Source organism: Leuresthes tenuis, unplaced genomic scaffold, assembly GCF_036924035.1.
Source record: "Leuresthes tenuis unplaced genomic scaffold, fLeuTen1.0.hap1 SCAF_6, whole genome shotgun sequence".
In the NCBI taxonomy this organism is placed as follows: Eukaryota; Metazoa; Chordata; class Actinopteri; order Atheriniformes; family Atherinopsidae; genus Leuresthes; species Leuresthes tenuis.
The window spans coordinates 1,887,224-1,904,872 of record NW_027325360.1 but is presented as its reverse complement, the minus strand read 5'-3'; the positions used below and the strand labels follow the sequence as shown (position 1 = coordinate 1,904,872).

Below are 17,649 nucleotides of genomic sequence, written 5' to 3'. Positions count from 1 at the left end.
ACAGTAACACACTGTAACACAACAATAACACCAGTAACAAAACAGTAACACACAGAAACACACAGTAACACACCAGTAACACACTGTAACACAACAGTAACACAACAGTAACACACCAGTAACACACTGTAACACCAGTAACACACTGTAACACAACAATAACACCTGTAACAAAACAGTAACACACAGAAACACACAGTAACACAACAGTAACACACAGAAACACACAGTAACACACCAGTAACACACTGTAATACAACAGTAACACAACAGTAACACACCAGTAACACACTGTAACACCAGTAACACACTGTAATACAACAGTAACACAACAGTAACACACTGTAACACCGGTAACACAACAGTAACGCACAATAACACAACAATAACACACCAGTAACACAACAGTAACACACTGTAACACACTGTAACACCAGTAACACACTGTAACACAACAATAACACCTGTAACAAAACAGTAACACGCAGAAACACACAGTAAGACACTGTAACACACTGTAACACAACAGTAAGACACTGTAACACCAGTAACGCACCAGTAACACAACAGTAACACAACAGTAACACACAGTAACACAACAGTAACACAACAATAACACACAGTAACACACAGTAAAATTAAAACTGTTGGGAAATCTTTGACCAGCATAGGAATAAACATGGATATTACACAGTCATATTCAGGCATATTTCCACCCAGAAATCAGACAGTAATTAAATGAATTCTTTTTAATTCATATTGAGGTGGTCGGTAAGATCCCTGCACACAGAACTGGGCGAGCTTGAACAAAATCAGTTCTAGAAATCAAAACTAGAAAAAAGGTCAATATCAAGACAAGTTTGCAACTAAAAGCTTAGAAACAGTCACTATTCCTGATGACATGGAAAAAAAACAACTTTATCTATAAAGCACATGGACATTACAACCTCTGCACATGCTTCAGTCCAACTTTTCAAATGTACAATCAGTTTTAACATGACAGACAGTGATGCAGGACTCAAAGAAACCCAGAGACTGACAGTGGAACGCAGAGCTGCCAGTTTGCAGGTATAGGTTGCCCTTTGTGCTTTTACAGGAAGCCCACAGATGGTTTAACCACACGGACATTAACCTGCTCGCTCTGGGCTGCAGAGGCTCCCCACCTTGCAGGTGTTGCTGGAGCTATTTCTGTCATGGCAACCTGTCTGAACGTGGTCAGAAAAAGAGCGCTTCGCATAGATCCTCAAGGTGACACGCTGCCTCTGCAGTAATTGCTGCTTTTGGTCCGTGGAGGAATTGTGAAAAGAATGCCCCGTTGACATCCCCTAAGTGTGTGTCTCCTGCAGTGAGAACCGAGGGGCTGAATGGCTCGAAGGCAGCAACAGGATCGGAGGCGTTCTTTTGTTAGGGGGAACACAGGAAGGTTAATTGCTTTTTAGTGGGATGCTATTGTATTTCATTCCAGCTGTTATCCCTGGTGTAGATACATGTTTGAGTGAGGAGACTGTGCCGTTGAATCAATACAGAATGGCAAGGACAAACTAAAAAAGTACACATGCAGCACAGTTTAGAGCACTGCTGTCTTACAAGGCTTAATGAAATATATTAATCTGTCTCATCATCCTAATTTTCTTTAGTTTCTCTTGTCTTTTTCTGTAGGACTCAAGACACAAATATCTGTTTGATACCTGACAGTTTTGGACTCAGCTGCTACCTTCTCAGAGGCTGCAGTGTCAGGGTGACATGATGAGGATTAAAGGCTTCCTGTTGAGCTGCGTTACTGCAGCACTGCTAATCCAGCTCTCCACCACTGGCCTGGTCAAGAAGGTCATCCGACACCGCAGAGAGGCTCTAATGCCCAAGAGAACCCAGGAGAACCTCACCCTGCCCCATCCTGACCAGCCAGTAGTGTTCAACCACGTCTACAACATCAACGTTCCCTCCACGTCTCTCTGCTCTGTGGATCTGGACTCGCCCGGCGCCGCTGAGCTCAAACACAAGAGCTCCCCGATGGACATGCAGAGCACCGAACATATGGAGCACACGGTGGACGGCGACAATCAGATCGTTTTCACCCACCGCATCAATATCCCCAAGCAAGCGTGCAGCTGTGACAACCAGCTGCCAGACATCAAGGACATCCTGAACAGGCTGGAGATGCTGGAGTCAGAGCTGTCCAGTCTGAGGGAGCAGTGCGGCAGTGGGGCCGGCTGCTGTGGAGCTCAGGTTACAGGTAGATCCACTTTTTAGAGCCGCCGTGCTTTCAGTGAATAGGAAAGCCCGGATGGTTGTGTTTTACTGTTTAATTCAAAGTTCAAACCAGAGTATCTCTGGAAAATTTAGCATATTCAGGATATTTCCCCGCTGTCACATAACTTTTAAAACGTTAAAAATCCTGGTGATGCAAGGAACTTTTTGTATTTTAGCTCCTATCTGTGATGCTTTCCTAACCCAAGCTCAGTAGTACAGTAGAAGAAGAAAACAGCAGTCCAGTTTTAAACGAGCCCTCAGGAATGGCATCCCCACTGTTTCTTGTTGGCTTTTACTGTTGAAGTTTTAAGATCAACTCTTTCTGCCTTCTTCTTCTCATCTTCCAGGCGAAGTGTCCACAAAGCCCTACTGTAATGGACGTGGAAATTGGAGCTCAGAGACCTGCAGCTGCTCCTGTGAGCCCGGATGGAAGGGCCACAACTGCACAGAACCCGAGTGTCCCAACGACTGCCAGGACCAGGGTCGCTGTGTTGATGGCAGATGTGAATGTTTTGAGGGTTTTGATGGGGACGACTGCAGTATTGAAGTCTGCCTGCTGGACTGCGGCAGCTATGGCCATTGCTTTGAGGGGTCTTGTCTCTGTGAGGAAGGCTTCATCGGTGAGGACTGTTCCCAGACCAGCTGCCTCAACAACTGCCTGGGCCGCGGGCGTTGTGTGGAAGACGAGTGCGTCTGTGACCATCCGTGGACGGGCTTCGACTGCTCTGAACTCATCTGCCCGAATGACTGCTATGACCGCGGTCGCTGCATCAACGGTACCTGCTACTGTGAGGAGGGCTTCACCGGAGAGGACTGCGGTGAGCTCACATGCCCCGACAACTGCAACAACCGTGGCATGTGTGTGAATGGTCAGTGCGTGTGTCAGACCGGCTACAGCGGAGAGGACTGCTCCAAGCTCACCTGCCCCAAGAACTGCAACGAGCGAGGCCACTGCTTCAATGGCAAGTGCATCTGTGATCCCGGCTTTGAAGGCGAAGACTGCTCCATCCTCTCCTGTCCTGACAACTGCAGCAACAGGGGCCAGTGCATCAATGGAGAATGTGTATGTGACATCGGATACCAAGGTGAGGACTGCAGTGAGCTCTCCTGCCCCAATAACTGCCAAGACCGAGGCCGCTGCGTTGATGGACAGTGCGTATGTGACAAAGGCTTTGCTGGAGAAGACTGCAGCATCAAGACCTGCCCTAAAGACTGCTTGGGACGCGGAGAGTGTGTGGATGGAAAGTGCGTCTGCTTTGTCGGCTTCACGGGGAAAGACTGCGGCGAGCTGACCTGCCCCAATGACTGTATGGACCGAGGTCGGTGTGTCAACGGGCAATGTGTCTGTCATAAGGGTTTCACTGGAGAGGACTGCAGTGAGAAGACGTGCCCCAAGAACTGCTTGGATAGAGGTTACTGCGTCGATGGCAGCTGCGTGTGCTCTGAGGGTTTCACCGGGCCGGACTGCTCTCTGCTGACCTGCGCAGGAGACTGTCAGAACCAAGGGCGCTGTGAGGACGGCGTGTGCGTCTGCGACGAAGGCTTCATAGGGGAGGACTGCTCCGAGGGTAAGAGTTGTGTCCATAATGTGCAGCTGTCAGTACACCAGCTCTTAAACATGTACTATTCCACAGTTAGAAGTCATGAGATGGTCCAGTGTAGAAGTGTATAATCTGTGTAAACTTAACCATTTGTGCTGCTTCCAAGCCTCACCTTGGATTATAGCTCCTGACCCATTTGTGAATGGGAGCCAGGCTGAAAAAGTAAAAGACAGTAAAGGTGAAAAGCATGTTGGATAGATCTCGAGCTCGTAGTTTCTGGCGCTGGCGTCAGCAGCACCTGGTTTGTGCATCTGTGCGTAATCCAGTTGCCACCTGGTTTGGAACTCGGCACCTTTTGGCTCCGCTGTGCTGAACTTCCCACATGACTTTTGTACATTGTAGATGATCCTCTTGCAGTCTCTCTTAAAAACAGTTGCCTATGCAGCTCTTCTGCTCCTCTTCATCTCCTTGTATGCTGGTTTTTGAATGGACGCTGATTCAGGGATGCATTGGAAGTACTTGGCTGCATGTGGTCAGCCACAGTGGAACCAGATTCTTGCCTTTGGTGAGATGCCCCCAGGCCTCACAGTTGAGCTTGAATTGCCTTTAACACCATCCTTCTCCCCTCCTCCTCTCATCAGTGTTGAAAGTCATGTTATGATGCCTAAGCTGCATCTCTGTTTGATTCTGAAAGAATCAGGAAGCAGGATTTTTTAGGCTTTACTGTGGAACTGCAGTGCTTTGTATCAGCTGTCCTGAGATGAAATATAAGCAAAATAATTCTAGTTTACATGTTGCTCAGAGAGGACAGTTCAGAAGACTGAATGCAGTACCCTCTAAGGGAGATAATCTTACTTCTGAATTCAGAATCTGTACAGAACAGATGCAGTTATCTCCTCCCTGGTCACTGATATCTCCACATCTGGATCGAACAGCTGTTTATGGGCTGAATTTGTGACGCAGAACTGCTGAAATGATCCAAAGGTTTCTGATAGAGCTGTGAACACCAATCTCATATATTTCTGAGTTTCTCATCATATGTAGGTGAGATATACACATTGGTAGAGTTTAATATACATATAAAGTGTTTCACTCATCTGCTATGTCCAACATAGTGTATTATTAATTCTTTTTTTAAAGTTTCCTCCTTACTGTAGCTGTCAGATGATGATCAGAAGTTTAAATATTCCACATAAGCAGCTACGCAGCAAAAAGGTTATTTGGTTGATACAGTCCTGGATTAGAGAGGCTTAGCTTGAGTTTGCAGGAATCCCATGGAAAAATGTTAGAAAGTGGTTATGGAAAACAAGGATGAGGGGTGATTCTGCTCTGAGGGATCAGCCCAAAAGTTCCACTGAGCTCAGGATGCACAACGGCTGCAGCCACAGAGGATAAAATGGTCCCCGAGGTTCAGCCTGAACAGAGCATGAAAAGAATCTAATTTACCGAACATGAATTCACTACATGAGGCTGAATGCACCAATGAATTTGATTGTTTTGAACGTTTTTCCAGAGTCTAATTATTGAAAAAAAAAGGCTTTATTCGATCAACTTTCAAGTGAATTATTTAGGAGCATCTGCTTTAATTTAGAGCTCTTTGCAGACCCAACAGAACTCCTGAGTCAGACCAGGACCAAAGTCTATTCTAGTGCACAGCAGTGCTGTAACTACTATAACTCCCACTGAAGTGGTTTGAAACTATGGAATATTCTTTCTGAACAAGTTCAGGCAGGGATGGACCTTGTGTTGTTTGTTGTTTCTAATTGAGTTTAGTATCCTCATGGATTAGGTCTATTTTAGGTCAGATTGTGACCAAAACTTTGAGCAGAACTACTTAATGTTCTCTCACCTTAATGAAATGGTTCAAACGCAATCATCGCGCTAGTTTATCCTCTTCAGCGAACTCTTAGTGTTGGTGCAGACCGATGATTTCCAGTGTCTCCACAGTCTCGCCACCCAAGGACCTGACAGTGGTTGAGGTCACACCAGAATCAGTGGACCTGTCCTGGGAGAATGAGATGCGTGTGACAGAGTACCTGATCACCTATGTGCCCACGGCCCCTGGAGGTCTGGAGCTGGACATGCGGGTCACTGGGGACCAGAAGATGGCTACCATTAGGGAGCTTGAGCCCGGTGTGGAGTACTTTATCAGCGTCTACGCTGTGCTCAGCAACAAGAGGAGCGTTCCTGTCAGCGCTCGGGTGGCAACGCGTAAGTGAACGCTCTGCATGGCAGCTTTAAAATGTATGTGAAGGGAAGTCAGATTTTCATCTGTTCCTGTTAGATCTCCCTGAACCCGAGGGTCTGAAGTTCAAAGCCGTGCGGGAGACATCGGTGGAGGTGCAGTGGGACCCGTTGGATATTCCCTTTGATGGGTGGAATCTTATCTTCAGAAACACGGTGAGTCCTGCTTTGCAATAAGTTCTGGAGCGGCTGTGGTTCAGGAGGAAGAGCGGCCACCGAGGGTTGGTGTTTCGACCCCCGGCTTCCCTGGATGTCGAAGACGTTGAGCCCCACGTTGCCTGTTGCATCCATCAGTGTGTGAATGTGTGTGATAGAGAAGAAAAGCACCGTGTCGTCTCTAACATTGTAAAGACTTCGACATACACACAAGGTGGCTTTTTTTTAGTGTAAAAGCTCTTTGAGTGGTCATCTAGACGAGGAAAGCCCTATAAGTGCAGTCAATTTACCATTTAATGCAGCTTCTGTGTTCCAGGACATAGTTGCACCCACCATAGTCTTGATCAATATACACTTCCTGGTTGGTAGAGACCAAATAGTGTAGGACTCACTGGAGGGCCCCGGATATGCATACTGTGAAGGAGGGTTGGGATACTCTGGAATTGGTCTGGCCAAGCCAGCAGTTAAAACTATTAGCAAGCCCAGACAGCTCCAGTGGCCACCCAGCACTGAGTGATTGTTACTTTGTTTAAGGCTAAGAGCTTTCCGAGTGAAATCTTTCCAAAAAGTGCCACTGGGATCTGTTCAAAGCCACATTCAGTTAAACTGAATCCCCGGTCAACACACCACTAAGAATGCCATTATGCATGATTTGCCTGTTTTTACACTCTTCTCATGGCACATTATGCCAGAACAAGCCTTTGTCCTAGTTGAAGCTTGGTGTTTTTCTGGTGCTGGCAGAAAGAGGAGGATGGTGAGATTCTTAACTCCCTCGGCCGCCCAGAGACCACCTTCGAGCAGTCAGGCCTGGGTCCAGGCCAGGAGTACGAGGTCAAACTGGAGGTGGTGAAGAACAACAAGCGCGGACCGCCTGCCTCCAAGAACGTTGTCACAAGTGAGTGCTGCAAACTGCTACCTTACACTTCTGTTTTATACGAAGTGGGACGGTTAGATGTGGGACGTTCTCTGCAGTCCTCCAACTTAAATTAATGGCATAAAATGAGTATTATTTGGATAATTCTTCTTATATCCTATGAAAACAAACGTATTATCTCCATTTAATCCATTTTTCTTTTGTCTCACCGTTAATTTACTGTCTGGGGAAAGTCTCCAAGATATTTATGCTTTTTAAAAAGCTAGAAAAAATTCCAGTTATCCTCATTTCAACCAGTAAAGGATGGAAAGAAATGTCCAAAATGTCCAATGTTTGTTTTGAACCTTAATTCAATAGAATTTTCATAGAATGAAAACTCACCGTAAAGTTTTTACTCCCATAAAAGCCAAATATGGATCATACTTGGTTTAAACAAGATAAAACAACTCTGAATAAGCTGTGATCTGATTTTGAGCTGATATATACTTCTTTTTATTAATTCATAGCACAGCGATTTGGAGGAATCTGTCTTAGATAACTTAGATAACTCAGAAAAATTCATCTCCAGCCTTAACATGCACCTTTTGTGTGAGATATTTAAAGTAATTCACTTGTGTTTATGCTGTCGCTCCCTCAGAAATGAGCAGGAAAACGGGGCAAATAGACTCCTGATGTCTGAAAGCATGAAATGCAGTATATGTGAAATATCTAACTGACTGTAATCTTCAGCTAAGCCAGAAAAATAAGAAAGATGAGATAAAAGGGATGGCTTTCAGGAATCTGTCTACCCCAGAAATCTGTTGTGGCTCCTCATGACATGCCTCCCACACACATGTAACTTTTATCACCCCTGACTGATGGATTATCAGCCTAAGAATATCAGTGTTAATAATCAGATATTTGCAGAGGCATTTGTTGCACTCCATCTTTAACGTTTGGATTATGGTGCTGCCAGATGACAGAGTGGGATTTTCCTGAAATATTGTGGAATAAAAGCTAAGTTAAATGCTAAAACAGGTTGTCAGATTTATACCTCTTGTGTAGGTTCAGTGGTTTCTTTATCTGGGTTATCCATCTGGCAGCCCATGAGGATTTAAAACAAACAGGCATGTCAGCTCTGACTGATTGGCTCATTAGACGTCTCTGCATTGCTGCGGTTTTGCTGGGATGGTAAGAACAGATAATGGATTTCCAGCCCTTATTAACAAGTTATGATGAATCTCCTCAGCTCTATCAAGTTATAAAGCCCAAAGACTTTGAGGCAGAAAGACAATGGGTCTGATTCATGACCAGCCACCAGCTGCAGGACACGTTTTAGGAGTTAAAATGCTGCTTTGCATCTTGTTAAAGATGTGCATTTATTCATTTAAGCTCAATTCTGCATCCGGCTTCCTGTGCTAAACATTACACTTGAACTCAAACTGTGCGAGCTCTTATCCTCAGGAGACTTTGATTCAACAAAGCAAGTTCAACAGGCGCAGCAATGTTCACCACATTTAGTGCTGAGTTTGATATACGGTTTCTCCACTGCCAGCGAGGTCAGGACACTGAAAACAGCCTGCATGGAAAAACCAGGAGAGCCAAGCCATAACCTTTTCCATTACACCCAGCAGTGCGAGCAGGGCTGGTAAATCATTGGTATGGGTTCTGGCTGGTAAATAAAACTATTTTGCACAACTTTAGTCACTATCTATGGTGGACATGTGGTGATATCATGCCTATTCTGTAACAAAAGGCTGGGAAATATAAGGAGTCAGTCGTTAACCAGCCAGGATAAGGCGAGGTTCACCTCTGCATGAGCAGATGGTTCCACAGTTTAAAGGGGAACTCCGGTGTTTTTAAACCTTATTTCTGGCTGAAATCCGTTCATCTGCTCACCGAGAACAGTTTGGTGAAAGTCGGCTCCATCAGAAGCTATTTAGATAACTCGTGATCAGCGTATATCCATATAATGGAGTGAAGTGGTCCCAGTAGAGTGCCTGTGTAGAAATCCCTCCGTTAGCTCTCCTATAGCTGCAAGTAGCCACATAACAGCAGCTATGAGCTAACAGAGCTATAGCACACGTTCATTCATTCATTCTTCTTAAAGTATTTGTGAAATAAAGACAGATAATGCCTTATTTAGAGGCTGCATCCTCTAAGCCCCGTTCACTCCGTTATATGGATCTCCAGTTATCTAAATATCTTCCGAAGGACGCCGACTTTCACCAAACTGTTCTCAGTGAGTAGATGAACGTATTTCATGCCAGAAATAATGTCCAGGTTTAAAAATACCCGAGTTCCCCTTTGAGAACAGTGTTTCTCATGATGCAATTGCAAGGAATTTGGCGATTTCATCGTCTCCAGCCTGTAATATCCTCCAAAGATACAGAGAATTTGGAGAAATTTCTGCGTGGATGCAGCAAGGCTGAAAAATACGATCCCTCAGGTGGCGCTGCATTAAAAACTGACATTATTCTGTGAAGATATTACCATCTGGGCCGAAAACCTTTGTCAGTTAACACAGTTTGTCGCTACCTGTGCAGCTTAAAACTCGACCGTGAAAAGCCACAAGACCCAGAAACGCCGCCGGTAGCTCCTCTGAGATGCATGAATGCAGCGTGGTCTGAGTCCACATTTCAAACTGTCATCCAGATTGTTATCAGAGCAAAGTTTAAAAGCCCATGGCGTGAGTAACGTGCACGTCTGTGAAGGCACCATTCATGATAAAAAAAACATACAGGTTTTGAAGGAAGATATGCTGCCATCCAAGCAATATCTTTTTCAGGGATGCCCTTGATTATTTCAGCAAGACAATGCCAAGCCACATTATTCACGTGTTACAACAGCTTCTTAGTGAAAGAGTGCAGGTACTGGACCTGCCTGCAGTCCAGAAGTTTCTCCCACTGAAACCGAGCAGCACACTATGAATATACGATAAAATACAACGGAGAGAACAGACTGAAGTCAAGCAACAATGGGAAAGAATTCCATCTCCTCCTCAGATCCTAAACGCTTACTGAGAGAAAAGGTCAAATTCAAAATGAGGGAATATTTACATCATCAAATATCAAATCTTCGTGGTGAATTACACTGAATGTAGGTTGAAGAGAATTCGCAGATCGTTGTATTCTGTCTTTCTTCATGTTTTACACAACGTCCCGACTTGACTGCACATTCATTTCTGTCACTTTGACCAAAGGTTTCTAAAGGATGCTTTTGGACTGAAACAAAGGTCACAGGGAAATGACTGTTCTTTACATCCTGCTTTCACTCATGTGTCAGCGCCGCGGATTACGAGGCTCGGGATTCCTCACGTCACTCAGGCTCTCTTAATGTCTCCCATTACACTGGCTTGTGGGCACATACTGTGAGATTTGCATGTCGAGGGCTGACTTTGCGAGTCCTTCCTCTCTCCCTTCCCCCTCCAAACCCAACCCACCATGTGTGGAAGGCTCCAGTCTTTCAGGCAGCCAGGCTCAGAGGGACCCGGGCCTCCCTGGAGAGTGGCATCGAGACAAGGGGCTGACACTCTCGCATCCTCCTCGGAGGACAAATCTGTGCTAAGCTCAGATGCAGATTGTGCATTTTATCAGCCTTGCACAGAGGGTTGACTTTCTTGAAGTTGCTTGCGTATGACAAATGAATTTGAGTGTTAGTGAAAAGGAGCCCTTCATGGAGCTGGGATTTGATCTGTAAATAGTTTGAAGAACCTCATTAATGCAAGCAGCCTAACGCAGTTTGTAGCATCTTCATGCTTCATGCCTCCACCACTCACCAACCGCTTCGGCTCAGCTGCCTTTTCCAAGGTCAGGACTGGGGCTAAGGGTGTAGTTTCATCAATAAGTAGAGCTGGTGCGATCCTTAAAAACCCAAAAATAGAACTGAGACACAAAGTTTCACACTAGTTTTCCTTTTAATGAGTGCAAAACGGACATTCATTGGTGCAGAATACCACAGAGTTTCTTACTAAAAGGACCGTGAGAGGCACCTGAACAACTCATGAGTCCCAAAATGCTTTGGTTTGGTGATGCAAAGATTGAACAATGTGGCCACAGTTCCCAATAACCTGTGTGTAATACCACCAAACATGGTGATGACATCATTCTGAGGGGATGAATAAAAGCTTGTCGTAATCCAACCAGAGTCTGCAGCTAAAACCATCAGAGATCTGTGATAAACCTTCAGTTAAAAGCTTCTAATGTCATTCCAAACCCTAAATGAAGGGTCTGAACTCTGGATTTAAATGAGATAGTTCTTATTCTTAACTGTGTTGCTTATAGTTTTGAGCCCCTCAGATAACTGTAAAGACCCTGGACTTCCACTCAGTTTCGGTTTCAGACAAAGAAGAAGAACAATATGTAGTTTTATACAAAAGTAATCCTCCTCATGCATCTCCTAAGACTCTCTGGAGATGTGTGGTGGTGTATTTCTCTGCTTAGTGCTTTGCTTGCAGAGAAATTCAGCACCACGCACATCTTTCCTTTGCTTCCTCTTTCTGTCTTCAGGCCATATTTGGGCAGCAGCCAGATCTAAAACCCAGACATCAGCTGCAATCCTCTCCTGTCCTCTCAGGGGAGGAGACCCCCAGTTTTCTGCTGTTTCCTTTAACAACCATCCCTATGTTGCCCCTCGCAGTGATTGATGCCCCCGGCCAGGTGGACGTGCGGGATGTGAGCGACACCACCGCGCTGGTGACCTGGTTCCAGCCTGTGGCCGACGTGGACGGAGTCAGCGTCTCCTACGGGCCCAGCCTGGACCCTGCTGTCCGCAATGTGGTGGAGCTGCCCTCCACTGACACCCAGTACCACCTGGGGGGCCTGAGCCCCGACACCCAGTACGAGGTGTCTCTCAAGGCCAAGAGGGGAGAGCAGACCAGCATCCCTGTCTACGAATCCTTCCTCACAGGTAAGCCCTGTGTTGGAGGCCAGAAAGCGAAGCGTGTGATTTATAACTCGTCCTCCATGTGAAGCAGTCAGCCACGGACAGGTTTTTACAGCCAGGTTTAATTAGCTGCCAGAGGCATGTGGGGACCACACATACTTTAGCTGTTGCTACATCTTTATGAGGGGGGACATCCTGCTGATGTGTGGATGCACATGGAGTCCAGTTTAGGAGTCCCCCTCCACACTAAAACACAGGAGCCGCTGCAGCCGTCCTCTGGCTGCTCTGCCTGGATCTTTAACACATGCATCCCACTCTGAGGTACAATCAACAAGTCCTCCAGTCAACCACAGATCTAATCCTCTTTAAATGCACAGTTTTTTAAATCTGTTGATGTTCTCGTCACTTTCAAACAGCCATCAATGAATTTCTGTGAAAGAAACCAGGCATGTAAGAAGGTGAGCTAGTGGTTGGACAACCTAACAGCTCCTCTTCCTACTAACCTTCTCTCCTGCATGCACTCGGTGCATTAAAGCATTAATTGTGCATTACCTATAGATCACTGCAGGGATAGAGAGTGAGAGCAGCTCGCAAACAGCAAAGTAATGTCAGAGAAAGAGTTGCAACTACAGGAGGTAGAAAAGGATTTGTTTTAAGCTACGACAAAACAAATGTTGGATAAAGAAAATGGCACCAACCGGAGTCCACATCACAGAGCCTAAGAGCTGACGCCACGGCTGCTGTTGTCCTGCTGGTTAAGTGATACTTTGGTTTTTATTGCTACACAGCAAGCACAGCTATGTCAGCTCCGCTGAGTCGTAGTCTGTGGTTAGCACCATTTCTGGGGCTAACCCAGTGCAAACTGCTCCTCCAGCTCACTGTGGTGGTGTGTGTGCAGGTGCTGCAGAGGCAAGACTTTGGAAAAGGCTCCGAGGAGAAGCTTTTTCTTGCTTTGGGAGCACATTAAGTACGACCCAGTAAGGCAGCCCACACCCCACGTGTTTTACAAATGGTGGAAGGGAAAGTAGACGACTCATATGAACACTTCCAGTCGAAGTAAATGTCCTTTAACACGCCGCAGTATCCTTTAAAAAAGGAAGATTTGGACCAATTTCTTCAGTTGCAAGACTTTTTATGGGAGTTTTGCCCGAGCACCGCTTCCCATTAAAGATGGATGTTCGTTGACCATTAACTGCATTATATGTGATAATTATATGTGATAATTAACTGTTTTTGCATGAAACAATCAGCTGCTGAGCTGAACTTTCTGTGGTGGTCAGTCCTGCAGGAAATGGCACTGGTATGAAATCTAAAAAGACCTAAAGACCTCAGGGAGACTGTGGAGAGACGACACAGCAAGTGTTCATTAGGTTTGAATAAGAAAGGTTCTGCTCGGTTCTGATCATTAGTACCTGATTTGGAACCTTTTTTCCATGAACATTTGCATTTTATGTAAAACAGAGAGAAAGGTACAATGCAGGGAAAGTTAAAAGCTAATGTAATCAATTCATCACTGCAGCGGGACACAGGAAAGTCTTCAGGTTTTATTTAAAAGCAGCGAGGCTTGAGACAGAATTTACCCGCGAGTGTTTTTCCTGCTGCATGAAGACTGAAAGCAGCTTTTCTACGTTTGGTTCCAACTCCGGGGACACAAAGCAAACCTGTTCCTGAAGACCTGAGGGTTGTTGGGGGTTCTTAACATACCAGAAGATCTGGGATGTACTTTGGCTCCAGACCAACAGCAAATCAATCCTTTAATGGACAGGAAGCCGGAGGAGACCTCAGGACTGGAGTTATATGATCCATTCTTCTGAGGACTCGAGCAGCAGCGTCTGAATCTGCTGCAGCTGGCTGATCGATCTTTGAGGCAGACCAGTGAAAACACTGTTACGGTAATCAAGTCTGCAGGAGAAAACTGCTCGGATCAGCTTTTATAAATCACTCTGACACATTAGTCCTTTAATCGGTGAAATGTTCCTCAGGTGATAGTCGGCTGCCTTGATATGGCTGCTGCAGTGTGTGATGACAGCCAGGTTTCTGGCCTGGTTTGGAGCTTTTCACACTGGAGACTGAGGTCTTTCACTGCTCTTCCTTGGCTTGATCTCACTTTTGTCTTTGTCTGACTAAAGGAAATGGATCTGGATCATCCAGCAGCTTTATTTCTTAAAGTCTGTCCAAAGAGGAACGATTCTTTCATGCTTTATGGAGCCTTTATGGAGTAATATCCAGTTTCAAGTCAAAGATGGATATGACCCCACATTTAAAGTATTCAACACAATAAAATGACCACTATTCTATTGTCATATGAATAATATGAATATGTGAAATTATTGTAACTGCGTGAAACAAACATCGACTTTAGCTGCTGAGTTTGAAAGTTTTATCTGAAAAAGCTCATTTTTCTTAACTTGGTCAGCAGCAGACATGTTTTCTGCCTTATTTCTAACATCATGCTTGAAAGAGAAATGAGTTGTGATGCGATGGTTGATTTCTGCGTTGCAGACCTGGACGCTCCCAGGGAGCTGCAGACAGTCGAGCTGACGGATGAGAGCATCACCCTCCAGTGGAAGAACAGCCAAGCTCAGGTGGACAACTACCGCATCAAGTATGGCCCTCTGTCTGGGGGCGAGCACGGAGAGTTGCTCTTCCCTACTGGACCCAAGGACTTCACCCAGGCCAAGATCACCGGTATTACAAACTAATGCTCACCCTAACTAGCATAACTACCACAAGCAGTTGTTCAGAGATGGACTCGGATTCACACGAGCTTCTTCGTACGGTTTAACAGACTGTTAGAGGTGACTTAAACCAAGCAAAGAGTTGTCTTTGGTGAGGTGAAAACAATCATTTCTTTCGATTAGTAACTTCCAAGTTATCCAGCAATATTAGTTAACTATTTAACCATTAATACGGTCCTGATAAAACACTAAATTCTATTTTCCATAAGCTATATTCTTCTATTGTTGCCTTTTAGTCACAGCACTTAAACCCAAATCTTATTTTATTGGTTTTTCGTCAGATTTTTCTAACAGTGACACATAACTGAGATATAAAGTGTTAAAATAGATATTAATCAATATCAACCACAGATAAAGCTCTGATGCAGCAAACTGCTAAAGCTAGCAAAGCCTAAGCAAAGGAAATGTGGAAAATGTAATTACTGTACAGCAAAAGGACACTTTTTATTCATGGTTTATAACTAAGGTATAAAGCAGATTACATAATAACTGTTTAACTATTTCAATAAAAAACTTACAACTCATTCATTTAGCTTTACAAATATGTTGTAAAGAGTTGTGCATTCTTAATAATGCTTTCAGTATAACGTTATCTGCTGACTTAGTTATGATTAAAGTGGTAGCAGGGATTCTTTACAACCTGGCAACGCAGATAATTGGTTGCTATAAGTGGCGTATAATTAGATCAAATCATATAAAAGCATAAAAACATAATCCTGGCGGGTGTCCAAGCCCAACCAATCAGAATGTTTGAAGTTTTTAGTTGAACTAAATCCCAAACGACGTGTCTTCCATTGATCAGCTGAGCGATTGGGCCGTTTCAGCGCATACAAGCTCTATTGTTTTGATTCTTTGGGCTCTTTTGCAGTCACGTTGGCTCATTACCACTTTGCATCCCAATGACACAGCTGAAAAGCCTCTGTGGAAAATAAATGACACAATGTTAAGGGTTTATTCTCTTAATTCTCGGGGTGAGTGTTTGTGGGGCTCCCTGTCTGTTATTTCCAGCCTGTTCATTTTTCCAAAATGGGTTGCCTTTGTGTTGTTCTGTGAAATGTTTGCCTTTCTACAAAAGGCCCGCTTTCTTTAACAATCCACGCAGGAGGTGTCTGGGATTCAGGCGCTAAATAGAAAAACAGTGTCACTTTGCCTAAGACAGCAAAGCGTTTTCATCTTGCTGCACCGCTGACATCATACAGCCGATGGATTTCTCCGCGGTTTGTTTGTTTCTCGGCTGTAGTGCTTCAGCTCGGCAGGATTAGACACCATGAGAAACAAACAAACCTCCAAAAACAGACTGGTAGTGTCTTTGTGTGACCCAGTTCTTTGTCCTTGGGAGGCCCAGCCCATGAAAATAAAGCACTGCGTTCATTCAGCCGACATACTCCCCCTACTCCACACACACCTCAGCACTTCTTTCACACACTTATTATCTGTAATTGCCTTCACGCTCGTGATTTTATTGATAATGAGTTTCCTGGGCATTAGGTGTAATTTCATGCAGCAAAGCACTGTGTGCGATGACCTCTGTGGGAGTTAATAAAGGAATTAGAAGTGATCAGTGTGAGAGAGGACTTAATTGTGAGGACCAAACGGCCCCCGGAGCCTGCTGTATCATGGTGAGGAGTGTTTTCACTCTGCGACAAGGGCTCTATAGATCCATCAATGCAAATACGACGCTGATGTTGCACGGTGAACGCAGGCATACCATGAAACACAATTAGGCTGCAATCTATTGTGCAATCAAGCCACAAGAGAGCGTTTTAGTGGCGCCATTAGCTGAAACAGCTGGCCACTTGACCACAGAGGCTCCCTCGGTTCATTTACGGACACCTCAGTGGATTTGCTCTAACAAAAATGAACAGTTTTAATGTCTGTTTCACAGTGTTTTATGTTGCTCCGCTCTGTAGGCCTGAGACCTGGAACAGAGTACGGGATGGGTGTGACGGCAGTGAAAGATGAGCGGGAAAGTCTGCCAACAACCACCAATGCTGTCACCGGTGAGTCCTTTACACACTGTTAGAGCTGTTACTGAGGACTATTTTTTATAATCGACTCGTCATCGATTATTGAAACGATTAATCGACTAATCGGTTAATTACTAATTAAAACAATCTGAAACTGAAAAAGGATACATTCAAGTCATATTTCATCGTGACTTTAAACATTAACTGAAAATGCTAAGAAGAGTGCGGCTGTAATGCACCAACAATCAAATTAATACCAAAAAGTGAAGAAGTAAAAAGAATACAGCCTGATTATAACTGTGGACTGAAGCTGAATGATACAATTTTAATGTTGCACTTTAATGTTAAAATCCAAGACAACTCCGCTTATTTATAGCTAGCAGGCTACGCTAACAAGCTAAATATCTTATCATGGTGAGTCCACGTCAGAAGTGCTTCCGTGATACGTGAGGTCGGCTTTACAAAACTTTCACTTAATCTATTTTTTCTGGGTGTTGAGGGTGAAATGCTCACAGACCCTGGACACTTTTGGACAGAGGACGATCATTCAGCCGCAGCCATTTCACTGTTTCTACAGGTCATCTCCCGCTATTATTTACCGTAATGCGCATGCGTCTCTAAGCAGAGATAGGTAGGAAGTGAGATGACTCACTCCGTACGAAAAATGATGTTCAGCTCGACAGCGTGAAAAAGACGTGTGATGACGTAACCGACAATTATCGACAATTAAATACGTCGGCGACTAATTATGTTATCGATTTTTGTCGACAACGTCGACTAATCGTTGCTCCCTTACTGCGTATATAATCACATCATATACAGTGCGTCCCACTCGCCTGATCTGATGTTTCTGTACATTTTCAGCTCATGCTGCATTTTTCAATTTATATTTCACTGGAGTTTCTATGCAGACAACAACAAGTTTCCCAGATTCCCAAATAAATAGCAGCAAAAATATACATTCATTAAATAAAAAATGTTTACGCAGGATCTATGGAAATCTTTAAACAATCAAC

At 44.6% G+C, this 17,649-nt stretch overlaps 1 protein-coding gene across 3 annotated transcripts in view; it reads left to right on the top strand.

The window, feature by feature from the left end:
* Positions 1-17,649, top strand: part of tncb (tenascin Cb) — a 53,533-nt gene that overhangs the window by 12,518 nt on the left and 23,366 nt on the right. For all 3 annotated transcript variants that reach the window (XM_072387187.1, XM_072387186.1, XM_072387185.1), the window contains exons 2-9: positions 1,660-2,233; positions 2,598-3,818; positions 5,739-6,002; positions 6,076-6,191; positions 6,933-7,086; positions 11,683-11,952; positions 14,431-14,616; positions 16,577-16,666. In XM_072387187.1, the coding sequence (XP_072243288.1) occupies positions 1,744-2,233; positions 2,598-3,818; positions 5,739-6,002; positions 6,076-6,191; positions 6,933-7,086; positions 11,683-11,952; positions 14,431-14,616; positions 16,577-16,666 (2,791 nt within the window). In that variant the 5' untranslated portion in view covers positions 1,660-1,743. The remainder of the gene's footprint in view (positions 1-1,659; positions 2,234-2,597; positions 3,819-5,738; positions 6,003-6,075; positions 6,192-6,932; positions 7,087-11,682; positions 11,953-14,430; positions 14,617-16,576; positions 16,667-17,649) is intronic.